Source organism: Microtus oregoni, unplaced genomic scaffold, assembly GCF_018167655.1.
Source record: "Microtus oregoni isolate MIOR12 unplaced genomic scaffold, Mior012 000010F_ref0000083, whole genome shotgun sequence".
In the NCBI taxonomy this organism is placed as follows: Eukaryota; Metazoa; Chordata; class Mammalia; order Rodentia; family Cricetidae; genus Microtus; species Microtus oregoni.
Genome location: NW_024543069.1, coordinates 36,829,664 through 36,848,520, shown reverse-complemented (window position 1 = coordinate 36,848,520; position 18,857 = coordinate 36,829,664). Strand labels below are relative to the sequence as shown.

Genomic DNA, 18,857 nt, shown 5'->3' with positions numbered 1-18,857 from the left:
TTTTACTTTCAAATGAGTTCCCTACCTAGTACTGTTGGAAAAATTACACACTGTCAAGTAATATGGTCTTTCTTCTTTTTAAAAAATGGTATTAGAGATAAAACCAGGATCCAACATATTCTAGGCAAGTATTCTCAGCATATTTTTTTGTTATTTTTTTACTTTTATCATTTTCCCATCTGCTCACATCCTTTCTCTGCTCTAGCAGCCTCCCCTCAAAAGAAAACCAAATTTAAAAGAAAACCCAAACCAGACAAAACAAAAAAGCAAAACAAAATAAAAACAACAATAACAAAAAAGTAGAAGAATCTTGTTGTGGAAGCCGTAGTGTGACCTGTTGAGTCACACAGTTTACCCTTTAGTCCATTCTACTCTACTTACAAGTGTTCTTGCCAAGTGCTATTGATCTGGCTTGAGGCCTCTGGCTTCTACTGTGCCACAGATAATGGGCTCTCGCTGGAGCTCCTCTTGGATGTCCTGTTGTTATCCTATGTTGTGGAGATCCTGCAGTTTTGGATCGGTAGATTTGTCCCCTTCACATGCTCACACAGTTCACAGACAAGGTGAATGTTGGGGTGGGCCAACTCAACCCTGGTTCTGGGCCTGGGTGTTAGCTCCTCCCTAGCTTTTCCTCATCAACACTACCTGGGTGAGTGCTCCAGCACTGCCTCAGCTGGCTCACCCAGTGCAGCCTGCAGCAAGAAGCAGGACTAGTTCTGCTCTCAGGTTCCTCATATTTGGCTCACCTACACTCACATCACCAGGGCCAGCTCTATTGTTTTAGCCAGACTAGGTGCAGGGTCCTTTCTCTCAATTGCTGTAGGGGCCGCACAAGGGGCGGGGTCAGTTCTCCTACTGTGGCACCCTTAGGGCTGACTCACCTGCTCCCCTCCTTCCCCCAACAACAGGGTTAGCTTTAGTGTGCTACCCTGGCAGGGTTCAGGGCCAGTTCCCCTGTGTGCTACAGCTGGTGAGGGGCAGGGCTAGTTCTCTCACCCATGTACCCTGGGACCAACTCTCATCTACAGGCCTCTTCATGGTTCTCAGTGGCCACAGGAGTCACAGACATCAACACAGGCCCCCTTCATGGCTACTTCAGGGCCTCAGACCCAGAACTGGCCTTTGGCAGTAGCCCAGGCTCAATCATCACCTTAGACTTGGGTGACTAACAGGCTATTCACGTCAGCCTGTTCCTTACCATGCTCACCTCTTCAGATCCACCTCTAAACATGGCCCCTTGAACCATTCTGCCTTTTCCATTTTCCCACCATGTACTCATTATAATAGTGCCCATTCACTCTGTGCCAGGGCTCTTGATTGGGTTACAGGTGGGCACTTGGTTGAGTCTTGCCTGCCTTAGCCACAAGGCTTGGCACGGAGCTGTTGCTTTTCTTTTCTCACATGGCTGGGCCTAGGAACCCTCAGGTAGTGCTTGGTGTGATGGTGCCTGACCAAGAAATCTGGGAGGAGCCACTAGCTCAGGCCTGGAATGGGCCGAACACTTCTGCTTGATTGTTCATTATATACTTTTCATGTTAATATTTCAGGTATATTGAAATAACATGCCTCAGTATATCATTGTTGGACAGTTGTTCAAAATCTGGATTAATTTTTTGAAAACCTTGGAAATATGTTATTATATTTACTATGCTAGATTATTAAATTTGAGCATCAATGGAGCCTAAAATTTCAGGTTTGAAAACAAAGACTTTATGTTACTAGATTTTAATCTTCCTCTTGTAGTATTTTTTTAGTTTAATGATGCTGTAGTCACTGTGGCATCAGTTGATAATGAGAGGTTTCTATGAAGTAATAACTGACACTATTTGAACTGTATTCAGAAATCTTAGGAGAAATTAGTCTTTGGGGGGGGTCCTGGTGAACAGTTAGTTATATTAGGAAAATAACTATGAAATGTTTTTGTATTTTTTAACTTGAATAAACCATGATTCTTCTTAAATTATATTTAATCTTGCTATACTTAAAAATTTCAGCACATATTTGCTCAAAAGCCCGAGTTAAATTTTCATAATAAGTTTTTTTTTTTTAATTTTGTTTTGAGACAGGGTCTCTACATAGCTGTCCTCCTGGACCTATGTAGACCAGGCTTGCCTTAAATACAAAAAGATTCATCAGCCTCTTCCTAAGTGCTGGAATTAAAGGCATGTGCCTCCATGCCAGACACAAAAACTCACGTTAGAGACTAACCAATCATAGTATTATTTAGAGAAATGGTACTGCATTTATATGCACTTTCACAACCCTCTCTAGCATGTTTTCCCCTGCTGAGAGAGAACACCAGTGTTTTTAAAAATTAGACTTGGAGCACATTAAATCTCAAGGTTTACTCATGCTCTTTAAATCAAAAGGTTTGTTTTTCAGTGTGCTTTGTTCATATGGTACTTCACTCATGGAAAGATGGCTGTGTGATGTGGGGAAGGTATTGAAGCAGTAGTAAGGGCCATGGTTCAGATCAGCTCTTCTACCCAGTGTTCTTTCCATTACAGCCTAATGCCTGTAGCTCTGGGTGTGCTGTATTTTTTGGATTAGTGTGTTGTGAGTCTCAGAACATTTGCAGAATTTTTGTGCATTTTTACGTAATGATGACAAGTCTAACTCTGTGAATTTCAGTTTTCAGATTTTGTTCTGTTCATCTACTTTTTCCAAGTCTCTTATTTTAAGTAGTCTTTACTGTCACTACTGACTCCTTCAACCCTATTATTTAAAAGTCATGCACTGCTACCTTCTGTGAACATATACTAAACTGATGTTGGCCCACATAGAAGACTCTGAGTTGAACATTTGTTAAGTTCTTTCATCCTTGTCAAATGATATAGGGAGACATATATATTAGGCTCAGCGACTAAATACTTGTTTACTTTTTAGAATATATTGCTCTTTGTCCTTTCAATGATATTATGTTGATTAAAAGACATGGTCTCAGCCGGGCGGTGGTGGTGCACACCTTTAATCCCAGCACTCGGGAGGCAGAGGCAGGCAGATCTCTGTGAGTTGGAGGCCAGCCTGGTCTACAAGAGCTAGTTCCAGGACAGGAGCCAAAAAAGCTACGGAGAAACCCTGTCTCGAAATGGTCTGGTGGTTCAGAGCACTGGTTAGTCTTGCAGAGGACTTGGGGTTACCGGCACCCACATAGTGGCTTACAACTGTTTATAATTGTTGTCTCAGGGGATCTTATGGTTTTTTTTTTATCCTTCACACACTGCATCCATGAAATGCACAATATATGTGCAAGCAAAATACCCATAGATATAAAATAAAAATAAAGTTAATTTTTTAAATGATTGTGACAGTAGCACAAAATTCTTCCTTGTGTCACATACTGTTAAGTATTTTTCAATCCTCAGTGCCACTCTCTGAGATAAGTTATTTTTATACACAAGGAAACTGATCAGGTTTTCTCAGAAAGATTAATTCACTTGCTTAGGGAGAAATGATGAATTAAGCTATCTTTCTTCAGTTCTTGATCATTTACATAACTGATATGCTTATAGTCTGTTTTTATAACTCATATACACTTAGATTGGGGCCTGCCCATGTTTCACTCAGTAATAGTGTATTAGGTGTTCAAAGTTTATTGTTATCTATATGATATGGAAAAATAGTTTGTCAAATGAGATAGCAATGATAGGTTAAAATAAGATTTTAGTTACTTATCAAAGATGATTGTGTTTGACTAATATGCCATTACTCCTTTTCCTTGATATGTAGAGATTGTTTATGGAAGTTTTTCTTTCCACCTGACTATCAAGTTCTGAAAGTTTCTGAGATCGCACAGCCTGGGAGACCAAGACAGATCCTTGCATTTGAACTACGAATGAATATTATTGCAGATGCTACCATTGACTTGCTGTTTACTAAAAACAGGGTATTTATTATAAGATAATAGAAAATAGTGTTTAAAATTTGAAAATTATTTTTTAGAGTATTTTTGGGTCATAATTCTAAGCTTAGCTTCATTTCTATTTTATGTTTACAATACTTTGTTAAATGCCAAATAATGAAAAGAAATTAATAATGATTAATAGTAATAACAGTGAACTTTTAAGTTATCTTCTAATTTTTCCTATGTATTTTGTTAAATTGTTTTAGTATAATTTTGGTGTAAATCTGAACCTTTGTTTTTCCAAATTTTTAATACTTCATATTATTAATTATATTTCTTTGATAATTTAAAAGTAAAATGATAGGAATATAAATACAATAAATCTCACGTAATTAATCTTGTTCTTTTGGTAGGAAACAAATGCTGTACATGTAAATGTAGGGGCTGGCTCATATTTAGAAATTAATATTCCAATGACAGTTGAAGAAAATGGTAAGTTATCATTATTTTGCCTGAAATGATTAGTGACATGATTAATATGATAATGTAGTTTGTTAGTCCTTCCAGATTAATAATAGTAATGTTTTATTTTAATTTTTTTGTCTATTAATTTAAGTATAGTTTAGGTTTTTACTGATACATAAAAGTGTATCTATTTATGAGGTGCCATGTGATGTTTGAACCCATGTATATAGACTTACAATGTTCAAGTCAAAGTAAACGTGTTTCTACATTTATAACTTCTGTGTGGTAAAAGAATTTAAAATCCTTTTGTTTAGTTTCGCACTTACTTATTTTTTGGAGACAGCATCTCATTATGTAGACCATGCTGAGCAAGGACTTGCTATGTAGCTTAGGCTTGTCCCCAACTTGAGATGCTCCTTCCTCAGACTCTCAAGTGCTGTGATTGCAGATTGGAACTACCATACTGACCAGCTTTCCTTGAGCTTTTTGAAGTGTATAACATTCTCATTATCTGTGGATCAGCCTACAATTTGTGTCTATAACTTAGTAGTCATTTTTTACCCACTCCTAACCCTTCCTTTCTCAGTATTCCCCCCCAGCCTTGAGTAACTACCATTCTGCTCTCAACTTCTATAAGCTCAGTGTTTATTTTTTTCTTGTTTTAGGTTGCATGCACTAATGAGATCATTAATAAGATCACATCCTTTTTTGTGTGTCTTATTTCACTTGACATAATGACTTTCATTTGGAGCCATTTTGTCTTATCATTTGATAAGAATTCAACTTTTTTTTGTGGCTAGATTCCCATTTCACATATGTACCATATTTTATTCTGTTCATTCATCAGTTGATGGATACCGCACCTAGTTTGTTTTCATGTCATGACTTTTGTGCATGGTGCTACCATGAACATGGGCATGCAGATGGTTCTTCAGCCCACTTATTCATTGCCTTTGGAGATAGACTCAATAATGGGGTTGCTGGATCATGTGATAGTCCTATTTGTAAGCAGATGAGGGCATAGTTTTACATTTCAATGTACCTGTACTTTAAGTGATTACATAATATTTGAGTATCTATCAAGAACAATTTTTGACTTGTTAGAGATAGTAATTCTATATTTTTCTTATATTGTACACATCTCTTGTAGGTCTGATAATTTTTCTAGTTAAGCTTTGGTACTGTGAGAGTGAATACTATATCAATCACAGGTCTCATACTTACTTCAGATCCTGGAATTTGAACAGTAATTGTTTGATAAATAGGCTTAAATTTTTGCTTTGTTTTTTTTTTTTCACTTCTCCTTTCTTTGAATTTGGTTATTTTTTTTTTTAATAATTTTTTTTATAAAGAAAAGAAGAAAAAAAACATAAACAAAAAACAAGTTTCCACCTCCTCCCAGCCTCCCATTTCCCTCCCCCTCCTCCCACCCTTCTCCCCCTCCTCCCACCCTTCTACCCCTCCCCCCACTCCTCTCCCCCTCCCTCTCCAGTCCACAGAGCAGTCCAGGTTCCCTGCCCTGTGGTAAGTCCTAGGTCCTCCCCGCTCCGTCCATATCTAGGAAGGTGAACATCCAAACTGGCTAGGCTTCCACAAAGCCAGCACATTAAGTAGATATCATCTTACACCTGTCAGAATGTTTTTGTTTTTTTGAGATAGAGTTTCTCTGTGTAACAGCTCTGACTGTCCTGGAACTCATTCTGTAGACCACGCTGGCCTCGGACTCACAGTGATCAACCTACCTCTGCCTCTCAGGTGCTGGGGATAAAGGTGTGCACCACCCCTGCCTGGCACAAATTTTTTTAGGGTGTGACATTAATAGATATTTTTTTCATAGACTAAGCTGGGTACTTAGAACAGTGTAACTGAGAAAGAAAAAAAGCGCATATTAAAATATTAATTCTCTTACAGCTACAATTTCATCTGAGCTACTATAATTCATTGCATATTTGAAATTTGGGCACTTAATCAGTAACATGAATAAATAGTGCTTTAGGTTAAGTTTTGCTTTTTTTAACTCCCACTTTAGTATATTTGTTACTGAGGAGAGTTAAGATGAAATTGTGTACATAGTCACTTTCTTGGTGTAAAGAGAATAGTGATAGACTCTATTTTAAGGTCATTAAATGGCAATGATAGTATGGATATCTGTCATTAATTTTTTTATTCATATTTTATTTTATTTAGCTCTCCTATCTTGTTTCTATCATCTATATCCATGCTCCTATATAAAGCGAGAAAGAGAGGTTGATTCATTTCTTATATTTACATAAAATTTACAGCATTTGGGCTTTTCTGTTTAAATAATCCATTGAAACAGTCACTGAAGACGGCATAATATATACTCCCACCCAACTCCAAGTTTTGATGTGGGAGGGCTCAACCTATGGTGGTGCCATCCCTGGGCTGGTCATCCTGGGTTCTTTATAGAAAGCAAACTGAGCAAGATACAGGAAGCAAGCCAGTAAGCAGCACCCCTCCATGGTCTCTGCATCAGCTCCTGCCTCCAAGTTCCTGCTCTGTTTGAGTTCCTATCCTGACTTCCTTAACAATATGAAAGAAAAAAAAACTTTCTTTTTCTTGTAAAGAACTAGAGCTCATGTGAGCTCTTGAAGGAGAGATCTGAGATCCTCTAGCGCTGCCTGATTCATAGGAGTTATTTGATAAGAAAAGTCTGTTAGAAATACTTTAGTTACAGTGTATCACAGGGGAGAAAGAAAGTTGGAAGTTGTATAAAATTAATAATGGTTCAAATATGGGAGTGTTCTGACCTTTTAGTTCCTAGCACCAACCACATGGTGGTTTACAACCCACTATAACATTCTCTCTGGCATGAACACACGTGGTGCACATCCATAAAGGCAGGCAAAATACTTACTTACAAAATAAAATTTTTAAGTTGATCAGTCAATCATTTTCTTAGTTACGTGTTTTTATTTTATTTATTTATTTACTTGGTTTTTCAAGACAGGGTTTCTGTGGCTTTGGAGCCTGTCCGAACTAGCTCTGGTAGACCAGGCTGGCCTTGAACTCTCAGAGATCCTCCTGCCTCTGCTCCCCCCTCCCCCAGTGCCCTACTAGTTGCGGTTTCTATTGCTGCAATGAAACCCCATGACCTGAAAGCAAGTTGGGGAGGAAAGGGTTTTTTGGCTTACCTTTCATATTGTTAAGGAAGTCAGGATAGGAACTCAAATAGAGCAGGAACTTGGAGGCAGGAGCTGATGCAGAGACCATGGAGGGGTGCTGCTTACTGGCTTGCTTCCTGTATCTTGCTCAGTTTGCTTTCTATAAAGAACCCAGGATGACCAGCCCAGGGATGGCGCCACCATAGGCTGAGCCCTCCCACATCAATCACTAATTAAGAGAACACCTTACAGTTGGATCTTATTTCTCTCACTTGTGGTTCTCCTCTTCCAGATAACTCTAGCTTGTGTCAAGTTGACTTAAGACTAGCCTGCACAATAATGCACATAGTAATTTCACAGTGCATAGCTATTGTACAAATGTTGGCGCACTGAGATAAATATGGGCCAGCTGAGAATTGAGGAATCAGTATTCCAAACACCCGTATGCTAGAAAAAAAGGACCAGTTTTCACAGGGTACCCTCTGACCTCCACACAGACATATACCCAAATGCATAAAATGTAACAAAAGTTGTCAAAAGGATTTGGCGGATTTTTAAGATGACTTTGTGGAGCTTAGGAATGACAAATGGACTTAGGAATCATGAAAAGGACAACACATGGCTCCAAACACACAAAAACCTAAAGTATTTTTCAAATTCAAATATTTAGGATGGAAAAGAAAGCCTATAGCGGAGTGTGTTGTAGATATGCTATAAAACTCTTAGTATAATAACATACAGCTGGTTAGAAAAGGAGGCTCATTAGGGAAGGAAATGGCATTTTAAACTTTCCTGCTTGTGCCGAGAATGGCATTTATTGATGTGAAAGTGTCATTATAAGAGAAATAGATGATATTTGGCAACCGTAGTTATATAGGGAGTAGTTGAAAAAAGTGATGAAAAAATAATATACGTGAGTCAGTGAATAAAGTAAAAGTATGGAGTTTGTGTTAATATTTGAAAAGTATTCCTTGGGCCGGAGAGATGGCTCTGTGGTTAAGAGCTCTGCCTGCTCTTCCAAAGGTCCTGAGTTCAATTCCCAGCAACCACATGGTAGCTCACAACCATCTGTAATGAGATTTGGTGCCCTCTTCTGGCCTGCAGGGATACATGCAGATAGAGCACTGTATACATAATAAGTATATAAAGTTGTTTTTTTTTAAAAAAGGAAAAGTATTCCTTAGAGAATAAACATGCAGTAAGTCTTCATATCTATAGGCTTCAATATGAAAATATTTAAGTAAAGTTGAGTTTGTACTGTATACTTTTTCCTTGTCATTCCCTAAGCAGTACTGTTTAGTGGTTATTATGTAGTGTTTACATTGCATTAAAGATTAAGTGTAAGTAATGTGGGATAATTTGGCATATGTGGAAGATGTATGAAATAATGTGAAATACTTTGACATTTCACATAAAGGTCTTGAACATCATAGATTTTGGTTTAATTATGGGATCTTGGAACCATCCTGAATGGATACTGAGAGAGCATTGTAGGTTCATACTCCAAAGCAAACTAGAGTAGATATCAATGGTGATGATGATTCCTTACTATATTAGCAAGCTCTTTTACTGATGAATACTTAAGCTGTTTCTCAGGGATTATTTTTTTTTTGAGTTGGTTTTACTACAAAAATTATAATTGTATAGTTTTTATTCTAGTCCTTACGTTTTATATTTCTATTTACTAGGTTACACTCCTGCAATTAAAGGACAACTATTACATGTTGATGCTACTACCAGCATGCAGTATCGAACCCTGTTAGAAGCAGAAATGTTAGCAGTAAGTCTAAATATATGAATGTATTCTTTTAGTAGTTATAATTTGGTTTCAAATTTTCAGTGTAAAATTAAAAATTATCTGTTTTCTTATTTAAGAACTGCCAAGTAGGTACTTTAGTTATACCATACTAGGGAAGAGAAGTTGATTGCAGATACTGTGTACTGCCTTTGCATTCCTTTATTGCCCTGCTTCTTTCCTTCCTTCCTTCCCTCCCTCACTTGCTCCTTCTTTCCTTCCCTCTCTCCCTCTCTGTCTCTCTCTTTCCTTCCCTTGCTCCCTCTTCTCTTCCTTCCTTTTTTCTTTTCTTTTTTTTTTTCCTAAAATTTTTGGAGACAGGGTTCTTCTGTATTACCCAGGATGTCCTGGAACTTGCTTTGTAGACCAGGCTAGTCTCGAACTCACAAATCTACCTGCCCCTGCTTCCTAAGTGCTGGGATTAAAGGTATATGCTACCTCCCCATCCCACCACCAGGCTTATTGCTCTGCTTCTAATATATAGGAAGTAAGTAGAAGGCCCCAAAAGTTGTTTGAATGCTAATTTTCAACTTCATGTGTTTTTCCTAAATTATAAGTAAAATAATTTTTGAGCATGTATGGCTTGCTTGGATTTTCTCTCAGAGCTTAACATTTTATTCTTCGTCAAGTCAGTGACTAAGTTTAAAGGAAGAAAATTTTGATGGTACTTTGGGTTGTCTGACAGTACATGTAGTTTAAATTTCAGATTAAGATACTCATTAATCTGGGACTTAAAAAGAAAAGTCAGTAACAACAAGAACAACCACAAAAACCCACTGTTTTTTTTTTTTTTTTTTTTTTTTTTTTTTTTTTATTTGGTTTTTCGAGACAGGGTTTCTCTGTGGTTTTGGAGCCTCTCCTGGAACTAGCTCTTGTAGACCAGGCTGGTCTCGAACTCACAGAGATCCGCCTGCCTCTGCCTCCCGAGTGCTGGGATTAAAGGCGTGCGCCACCACCGCCCGGCAAACCCACTGTTTTGAATGGTTGGTATTCACTGAAGATTCATTTATATAAGATGATGTCATAAGGTTCTTAATTACTTGCCTTAAGCTAACATTTTACATATAACCTACAAGAAAATTTCACAATTACTAAGAAAAACCCATATATATTTATATAATTATCTACAGCAGCATTCACAAATAGTCAGGTTTGTTGGCTTAGCCTGAGAGTCAGTGTGTAGTCTTTTCTGTTGACATGAATTAAGTTGATGCCAACAATGTTGAAAAAAAAACCTTATTTTTTGGAGCATTCATATTTCATAAGTATAAAAACGTGCCTTAGTATATGAATAATATAAAATTACTACAGAAATCTATTATTACGTAAAATCTAGCATTAAAATCTATCAAAATCAGTATTCCTTACAGTTCAGCACTTGTTAGAATTCTCAAGCTATTGCTGATAAATAGGGCTATGTAAAACATTGCTGCTACTCTTTTTTTTTTATTAAGAAAAGAAGAAAAAAAAACATAAACAAAAAACAAGTTTCCACCTCCTCCCAGCCTCCCATTTCCCTCCCCCTCCTCCCACCCTTCTCCCCCTCCCCCTACTCCTCTCCCCCTCCCTCTCCAGTCCACAGAGCAGTCCAGGTTCCCTGCCCTGTGGTAAGTCCTAGGTCCTCCCCCCTCCGTCCATATCTAGGAAGGTGAACATCCAAACTGGCTAGGCTTCCACAAAGCCAGCTCATTAAGTAGGATCAAAACCCCGTGCCATTGTCCTTGGCGTCTCATCAGCCCTCATTGCTCGCCATGTTCAGAGAGTCCGGTTTTATCCCATGCTTTTTCGGTCACAGTCCAGCTGGCCTTGGTGAGCTCCCAGTAGATCAGCTCCACTGTCTCAGTGGGTGGGTGCACGCCTCGTGGTCCCGACTTCTTTGCTCACGTTCTCCCTCCTTCTGCTCCTCATTGGGACCTTGGGCGTTCAGTCCAGTGCTCATGTGTGGTTCTCTCTCTCTATCTCTATCCATCACCAGATGAAGGTTCTATGATGATATGCAAGATATTCGTCAATATTGCTCTAGGATAGGGTCATTTCAGATTCCCAATCCTCAGCTGCCCAAGGAACTAACTGGGAACCTCATCTTGGGCACTTGGGAGCCCCTCTAGGGTCAAATCTCTTGCCCACCCTAAAGTGGCTCCCTTAACTAAGAATTGTGGTTCCGTGCTCCCCTATCCACCTTTCCTTTATCCCAATTCTCCTGATTCCCCAAGTCCCCCCTCCTTCCCTTCTACCTTTTCTCTCCCCATCTCCCCTTACCCCCATCCCACCCCACCCCCAAGATCCTAATTTTCTCCCCGGCAATTTGGTCTACTTCCCTTAGCCAAGAGGATAACTATATGTTTTTCCCTGGGTTCACCTTCTTACTTAGCTTCTTTAGGTTCACCTATTGTAGACTCCGTGGCCCTTATTTATGGCTAGAAAGCAATTATGAGCGAGTACATCCCATGTTCATCTTTTTGGGTCTGGGACACCTCACTCAGGATAGTGTTTTCTATTTCCATCCATTTGCATGCAAAATTCGAGAAGTCATTGTTTTTCACCGCAGCATAGTACTCTAGCGTGTATATATTCCATACTTTCTTCATCCATTCTTCCATTGAAGGGCATCTAGGTTGTTTCCAGGTTCTGGCTATTACAAATAATACTGCTATGAACATAGTTGAACAAATGCTTTTGTCATATGATAGAGCATCTCTTGGGTATATTCCCAGGAGTGGTATTGCTGGGTCCAGGGGAAGTTGATCCCGAATTTCCTGAGAAACCGAAACACTGACTTCCACAGTGGTTGCACAAGATTGCATTCCCACCAGCAATGGATGAGGGTACCCGTTCCTCCACAGCCTCTCCAGCAAAGGTTATCCTTGGTGTTTTTGACTTTAGCCATTCTGACAGGTGTAAGATGATATCTCAAAGTTGTTTTGATTTGCATTTCCCTGATTGCTAAGGAGGTTGAGCATGACCTTAAGTGTCTTTTGGCCATTTGAACTTCCTCTGCTGAGAATTCTCTGTTCAGTTCAGTGCCCCATTTTTTAATTGGGTTAATTAGCATTTTAAAGTCTAGTTTCTTGAGTTCTCTATATATTTTGGAGATCAGACCTTTGTCTGTTGTGGGGTTGGTGAAGATCTTCTCCCAGTCAGTAGGTTGCCTTTGTGTCTTAGTGACTATGTCCTTTGCTTTACAGAAGCTTCTCAGTTTAAGTAGGTCCCATTTATTCAATGTTGCCCTTAATGTCTGTGCTTCTGGGGTTATACATAGGAAGCGATCTCCTGTGCCCATCTCCTGTAGGGTACTTCCCACTTTCTCTTCTATCAGGTTCAGTGTGTTCGGGCTGATATTGAGGTCTTTAATCCATTTGGACTTAAGTTTTGTGCACGGTGATAGATAAGGGTCTATTTTTATTCTTCTACAGGATGACATCCAGTTGTGCCAGCACCATTTGTTGAAGATGCTTTCTTTCTTCCATTGTATACTTTTAGCTCCTTTATCAAAAATGAGGTGTTCATAGGTTTGTGGGATAAAATCCGGGTCTTCTATACGATTCCATTGGTCGACTTCTCTGTTTTTATGCCAGTACCACACTGTTTTCATTACTGTAGCTCTGTAATAGAGTTTGAAGTCAGGGATGGTAATGCCTCCAGAAGATCCTTTATTGTATAGGATTGTTTTGGCTATCCTGGGTTTTTTGTTTTTCCATATAAAGTTGATTATTGTCCTCTCCAGATCTGTGAAGAATTTTGATGGGATCTTGATGGGGATTGCATTGAATCTATAAATTGCCTTTGGTAGAATTGCCATTTTTACTATGTTGATCCTCCCAATCCAAGAGCAAGGGAGGTCCATCCATTTTTTGGTATCCTCTTCAATTTCTTTCTTCAATGCCTTAAAGTTCTTGTCAAATATATCTTTCACTTCCTTGGTTAGATTTACCCCAAGATATTTTATGCTGTTTTTGGCTATTGTGAATGGTGAAGCTTCTCTGATTTCCCTCTCTGCTTCCATATCCTTTGTGTATAAGAGGGCGACTGATTTTTTGGAGTTGATCCATTGCTGCTACTCTTAAGCAGGCAGCTTTTTCCTTTGCAGAAATGCCAGGATCAGGTTGTATGATGGTGTGCATGGTATTTCACCTTCCTTCTATTAACAGAGGAGGAATTAGGGGCATGGTTTATTACCTGCTACATTAGTTAGCTAGTTTAAACTAGAGCATGAGTCCTTGTTCTCAGAAAATTTTGACTACACCAAAGCTTAATATTTCAAAGATGTGAGTATTGACCAGGAATACTGACCTTTTGCTACAGCAAGTTGTTTTTTTAAATTTACTTTTAATTTATTTTTCTCTCATATATTACATTCAAATCGATGTTTCCATTCCCTCCTCTTTTTCCAGTCCCTTCCCCCAATCTACTTTTCTTCATTTCCCTTCAGAAAAGGGCAGGCTTCCCAGGGATATAAGCCGAACATGGCATAACAAGTCACAACAAGAGTAGGTGCATCCCCTCATATTAAGGCAATCCAACAGGAGGAAGAGTCCCTAAAGCAGGCAAAAAAAAAAAAAAAAGTCAGAGACAGTCCCCATTCTCACTTTTAGGAGTCTCACAAGAACACCTGGCTACACAACCATAATGTATACAGAGGACAGTCCCATAGAGGCTCTCTGACTGTCACTTCAGTCTCTGTGAGCCCCTATAAGCCCTGTTTAGTTGATTCTGTGGGCTGTTTTTTTTTTTTTTTTTTTTTTTTTTTTTGTGTGTGTGTGTGTGTGTGTGTGTGTGTGTATTGAATCCTTTGGCTCCCACAGTCCTTCTTTGCAGCCTTCATCAGAATTCGCCTAATGTTTGGATGTGGGTCTCTGCATCTGTTCCCATCAGTTGCTGGATGAAGCCTCTCTGATGACAATTTTGCTAGGCTCTGGTATAGAAGTATAGCAGAGTATCATTAGAATCATTTCATTTACTTTTTTTCTTGTTTTTATTTTACTGGTTGTGTTACAACAGTTTTAAAAGTCTCAGACACCTTCTGTTCAGCTTAGCGGGAAAATAAATTTTAATTACTCACTAGTGTGTGTGCCTTCATTTCCAATGCTGTTAGCATTGTCACATTTTAAGCTCTAACATTTATTTTGCAGTTTCACATCAATGCCAGCTACCCCAGGATTTGGAACATGCCACAGACCTGGCAGTGTGAATTAGAGGTTTATAAAGCCACCTACCATTTCATCTTTGCACAGAAGAACTTCTTTACAGGTATTTTTTGGTAAACATAGAGTGATTTATTGTGATGAGCTTATTTCTATTCTGTAGGTTTACTTTTATATTCAATATAGGGATTTGTTGATATTATTTATGCTATCTTAATTTGTTTTAGGCTGAGAATACCAAAGGAACTATTTTAATACAAATTTTTTGTTTTCGTCAATTCCAAACAATGGCAGTGAAAATATTAAACCAATTTTGAGCTTAGAAACAAATGGAAGAGCTTAGTTTAGCCTATGGCTTTGGATCAGGTTAGTAAAACATAAAGCACTGATGAGCCAGTTGCTGCCTTTTCCAGCTTTATATCATCATCTATGACAGTATACTCAAATAGTAAAATATATTATTTTAGCTCAAACTTTTCTGTTAGTGTGGATTATGTCAATGCCATTATAGTTGGAAATAAAGAAAAACCAACTTCTTGGTGCATTCATATTTCATAAAAAACAGGTAGTCTGCCGGGCGATGGTGGCGCACGCCTTTAATCCCAGCACTCGGGAGGCAGAGGCAGGCGGATCTCTGTGAGTTCGAGACCAGCCTGGTCTACAAGAGCTAGTTCCAGGACAGGCTCCAAAGCCACAGAAAAACCCTGTCTCGAAAAACCAAAAAAAAAAAAAAAAAAAAAAAAAAAACCCAAAAAAACCTAGGTAGTCTGGGTCTATGAATGTTGTAAATATTACTACTAGTAGCTTTTATGATTGTGGCTCTAGAAGTTCATCCCACAGAGTTGATCTGATTTATTAGGATCAACAGCTGCTTTATGGAGACACAACATTTGCTTCACTGCTTCTTACTATTTAAATCTTTCTAAGACTTTTCCTAGTTTCAGATACTTTCTTTCAGGCATTTCATTTTTGCATCAGCAGTATTAAAAATAGAGTTGAGTTAAAAACCTTCATGATTTAAAAAAATGTACTTTAAAGTTGCTCTTTAAACTAGATGTTTTGTTACTTTTAAATACTTGATTACACATTTCTTTAATTAGAACAGATTTTCTGTACTTTTTTGTCACTAATTCTTATGCTTTTCCTGTTTAATTCATTCTTTTTTATAGTGTGTTTGTACCATTTAAGTTCTCATTTCTTAGATAACTGTCACATTTGACCGCTTTATATTGATTCTGGAAGACATGATAGCATAGTAACTTCAGGAGTACCTTTTAAATTTACTAATTTTACTGAAAGGCTACCTCGTAGATATTAATAGTGGTTCATCCCTGAGTGAATATCCTTGGTCACGTGCTTGAGTTGTTTTCTCTGTTGACAGAATCTACAAGAAATAAGTTCTCTAGCTGGTGTGAGGGAATGCCCTTTGTTCAACAGCAATTCTCTTTTTCTTTTGGTATTTTTGTTAATTAATTTCTTTTATTAATTAAAATTTTCTACGTATTTCACATCCTGATCACAGTTTACCCTCCCTCTTCTCCTCCCATTTCCCCTCTGTCCTTCTCCAAAATCCATTACTCCATTTCTGTTTAGAAAAGGGCAGGCCTCCCATGGCTATCAGCAAAGCATGGCAAGACAAGATTTCCTGAGTAAATTGGGAGTATGGGGACCTTGAGGGAGGGTTGAAGTAGGGAGGGCAGAGGCAGGGAGGGGAGCAGAGAAAAATGTAAAGCTCAATAAAAAATCAATAAAAAAAAAAGCATGGCATATCAAGTTGCTGTAGTACTAAGCACTTCTTGTATTAAGGATGGGCAAGGCACCCAGTACGAGGAATAGATTCCCCAAAGCCAGGCAGTGTTAGGGACAGCCCCTGCTCCCATTGTTGGGAGTCCTGCAAGTAGACCAAGCTATATAACTGTCACATATTATCTAGAGGGCTTAGATTGGTTCCATGTGGGCTTGCTGGTTCAGTTCAGACTCTCTGAGGTCCTATGAGTCCAGCAGTGATTCTTACGCCTTTTATAATAAAGTAAAATAGTTCTTTAGAAATTTGGATGTGGGGCAGAGCTTTATCATAAATACTATGCCCCAGGAGTTGAAGCTGTCAAAGAAAGGTGGAAACTGAAGCCTCTTGTGGAAATAGATTGATTTAAGAATATTATGATGGGGGGGGGGGCAATTATGGACTGATACAAAGCTCTAATACCAACTGGTTGACATTTTATGGGGTATTACTTATAACAATTTAGTTTTCTTTTTTTTTTTCTCCCGTTTTCTTTTTTTCTGATATTTTGAGATAAGGTTCTGTGTAACAGCCCTAGCTGTCCTGGACCTAGCTTTTGTGGACCAAGCTGGCCTCAAACTCCCAGAGATCCACCTGCCTCTGCCTCCTGAGTGCTGGGATTATAGGCGTGCACTACACCGCCCAGTTAACAATTTAGTTCTAAAGTAAATTGTTAGTGTGTTTTTCAGATTAATTTTTAACTTACTGTCTTTATAATTTTTAAATTTCTTGCACAAATGAATTAGGTCATAAAGAAAGTGCTTCATTTTTTTAATCACATTATTTGATAAGACCATCTGGTAATGTGAGCAGCTTTTGATCTGAAGAAAAAAGTGCTATTAAAGTGCAACAAGTGCTTGTTACAGATATTAATAAAAATGGTTTTGGCAATCACTTCTTAGACTCTGGTTATTGTACCGTAGTCTTCTGTAAGACAGAGTTACTTCTTGCTGTGTGACTGCTAACATTCGCAGTAGGTTACTTGCTATAGCAGTCTTCCTTGGCTTACTACCACTGTGGTGTTAGGTGGTAGGTGATGTTATAGGGCCTTTGATTAAGTATTTAATTTTCATCCTTCTTGGACCCATTTGGCCTCTCAGTTGAACAGGGATTTCTGTTAAACAGTTTGAAGTTATTGTCTCTTGTAGCAGAAACTTAATAAAGTTTCTGTTATGTGTGTGAAAAATATTTTTCACCCCAATTCTTAATATTTATCAGTAAAAATATAGAAGCTGGTGTGAAGATAATATTGTATGATGATATTATAAACTTTCAAATAAGGTTTTAAAATCTAAGATTTATTAAAGTGGAAATTAGCGATTTATACCATTTCAATTACTACTGAAGAAAAACATTAAGATTTGTTAAAATAGAAGGTGGCGAATAAATTTATTTAGAAACTACATTCATTTCTTGAGCTATTAAATGATTCGAATTTCTGTTTTTTACTAAATTCATGTTGTGCTTTTAACCAATGTAAACATATGATAGATAGATGCTTCTACTAGACATTCCAAGTCTCATAATAATTTAAAACAATTACTGAATATGATTTCTGCCCACAGAGAACTTATGGACATATCACTTAGGTTTTTCTTGTTTTAATTAGTAATCTCAAGTACATCGATAGACATACTAGATATAAAATGAAACAGTGCAAAACATTGTTTATGTTGAGCTAGAGTAAACTATGGTCCTTCCACTGCATCTGAGATGGAAGGACATCAGAAATTAATACCATCTGAAGGTGTAAATAAAGAAGGTTTATTAATGATGGAAATGGACTTTATAAAGTGAACCTTGATATAATAGGAATGATTTATGTAACATTTTGGCATTTACAAAGCTCATTAATTTATATTTTCTTCATATAACTCTAAAAAAAACAATATTATTGTCTCTAAGTTAACAGTTAGAAACTTGAAGAAAAGCTGGGTGGTGATGGTGCACACTTTTAATCCCAGCACTCGGGAGGCAGAGGCAGGCGGATCTCTGTGAGTTTGAGGCCAGCCTGGTCTACAAGAGCTAGTTCCAGGACAGGTTCCAAAGCCACAGAGAAACCCTGCCTCGAAAAAACAAAACAAAACAAAACAACAAAACAAACAAAAAACCAAAATCTTGAAGAAAATAGAATTATTGAAGCAGATATTTGTATAGTACCTGCCATTAGAAATGGTTGTTTTCCTTCCACATAAAGGATATGAATGACAGGGTAGTCAATACTTCATATCCATAGATTATTGGTTCCTTGTATATACAAAATCTGTAGATGCTCAGTACCTTCTATGAAATGGTATGGTTCTGGAATATAGATTATATATCTTCCTGTATACCTTCATTAATCTGCAAGTTACTTAAAATACTTATCACAGTGTTGATATTTCATAAAAAAATCACTTGTAGTATCTAAGGAATAATGACAGGCAAATGTTTAGTTCATATGCAAAGAAAAACATTTTCAACCCATGGTAGATTGTATCTATGGTTATGGAAAGATGACTATATTAGTTTCAGACAGGTTAAATAGTGTGTGTGTTTGTGTGTATGTGTGTGTATATAGTATATATATAGTGCATATGCTGAACTATAAGAGTTTACTAAGGAGAAAAATGAAGAAGTCAGTCTGGAAAATGTTGAATTTTATTATGAAATTGATTATTCCCAGGGATGAATTTTGAAGGAATAAATCTTGAAAGAAAGAAAG

At 37.8% G+C, this 18,857-nt stretch overlaps 1 protein-coding gene across 8 annotated transcripts in view; it reads left to right on the top strand.

The window, feature by feature from the left end:
* Positions 1–18,857, top strand: part of Kiaa1109 (KIAA1109 ortholog) — a 184,260-nt gene that overhangs the window by 31,547 nt on the left and 133,856 nt on the right. For all 8 annotated transcript variants that reach the window (XM_041659586.1, XM_041659591.1, XM_041659589.1 and 5 more), the window contains exons 12-15: positions 3,730–3,886; positions 4,258–4,336; positions 9,123–9,214; positions 14,359–14,476. In XM_041659586.1, the coding sequence (XP_041515520.1) occupies positions 3,730–3,886; positions 4,258–4,336; positions 9,123–9,214; positions 14,359–14,476 (446 nt within the window). The remainder of the gene's footprint in view (positions 1–3,729; positions 3,887–4,257; positions 4,337–9,122; positions 9,215–14,358; positions 14,477–18,857) is intronic.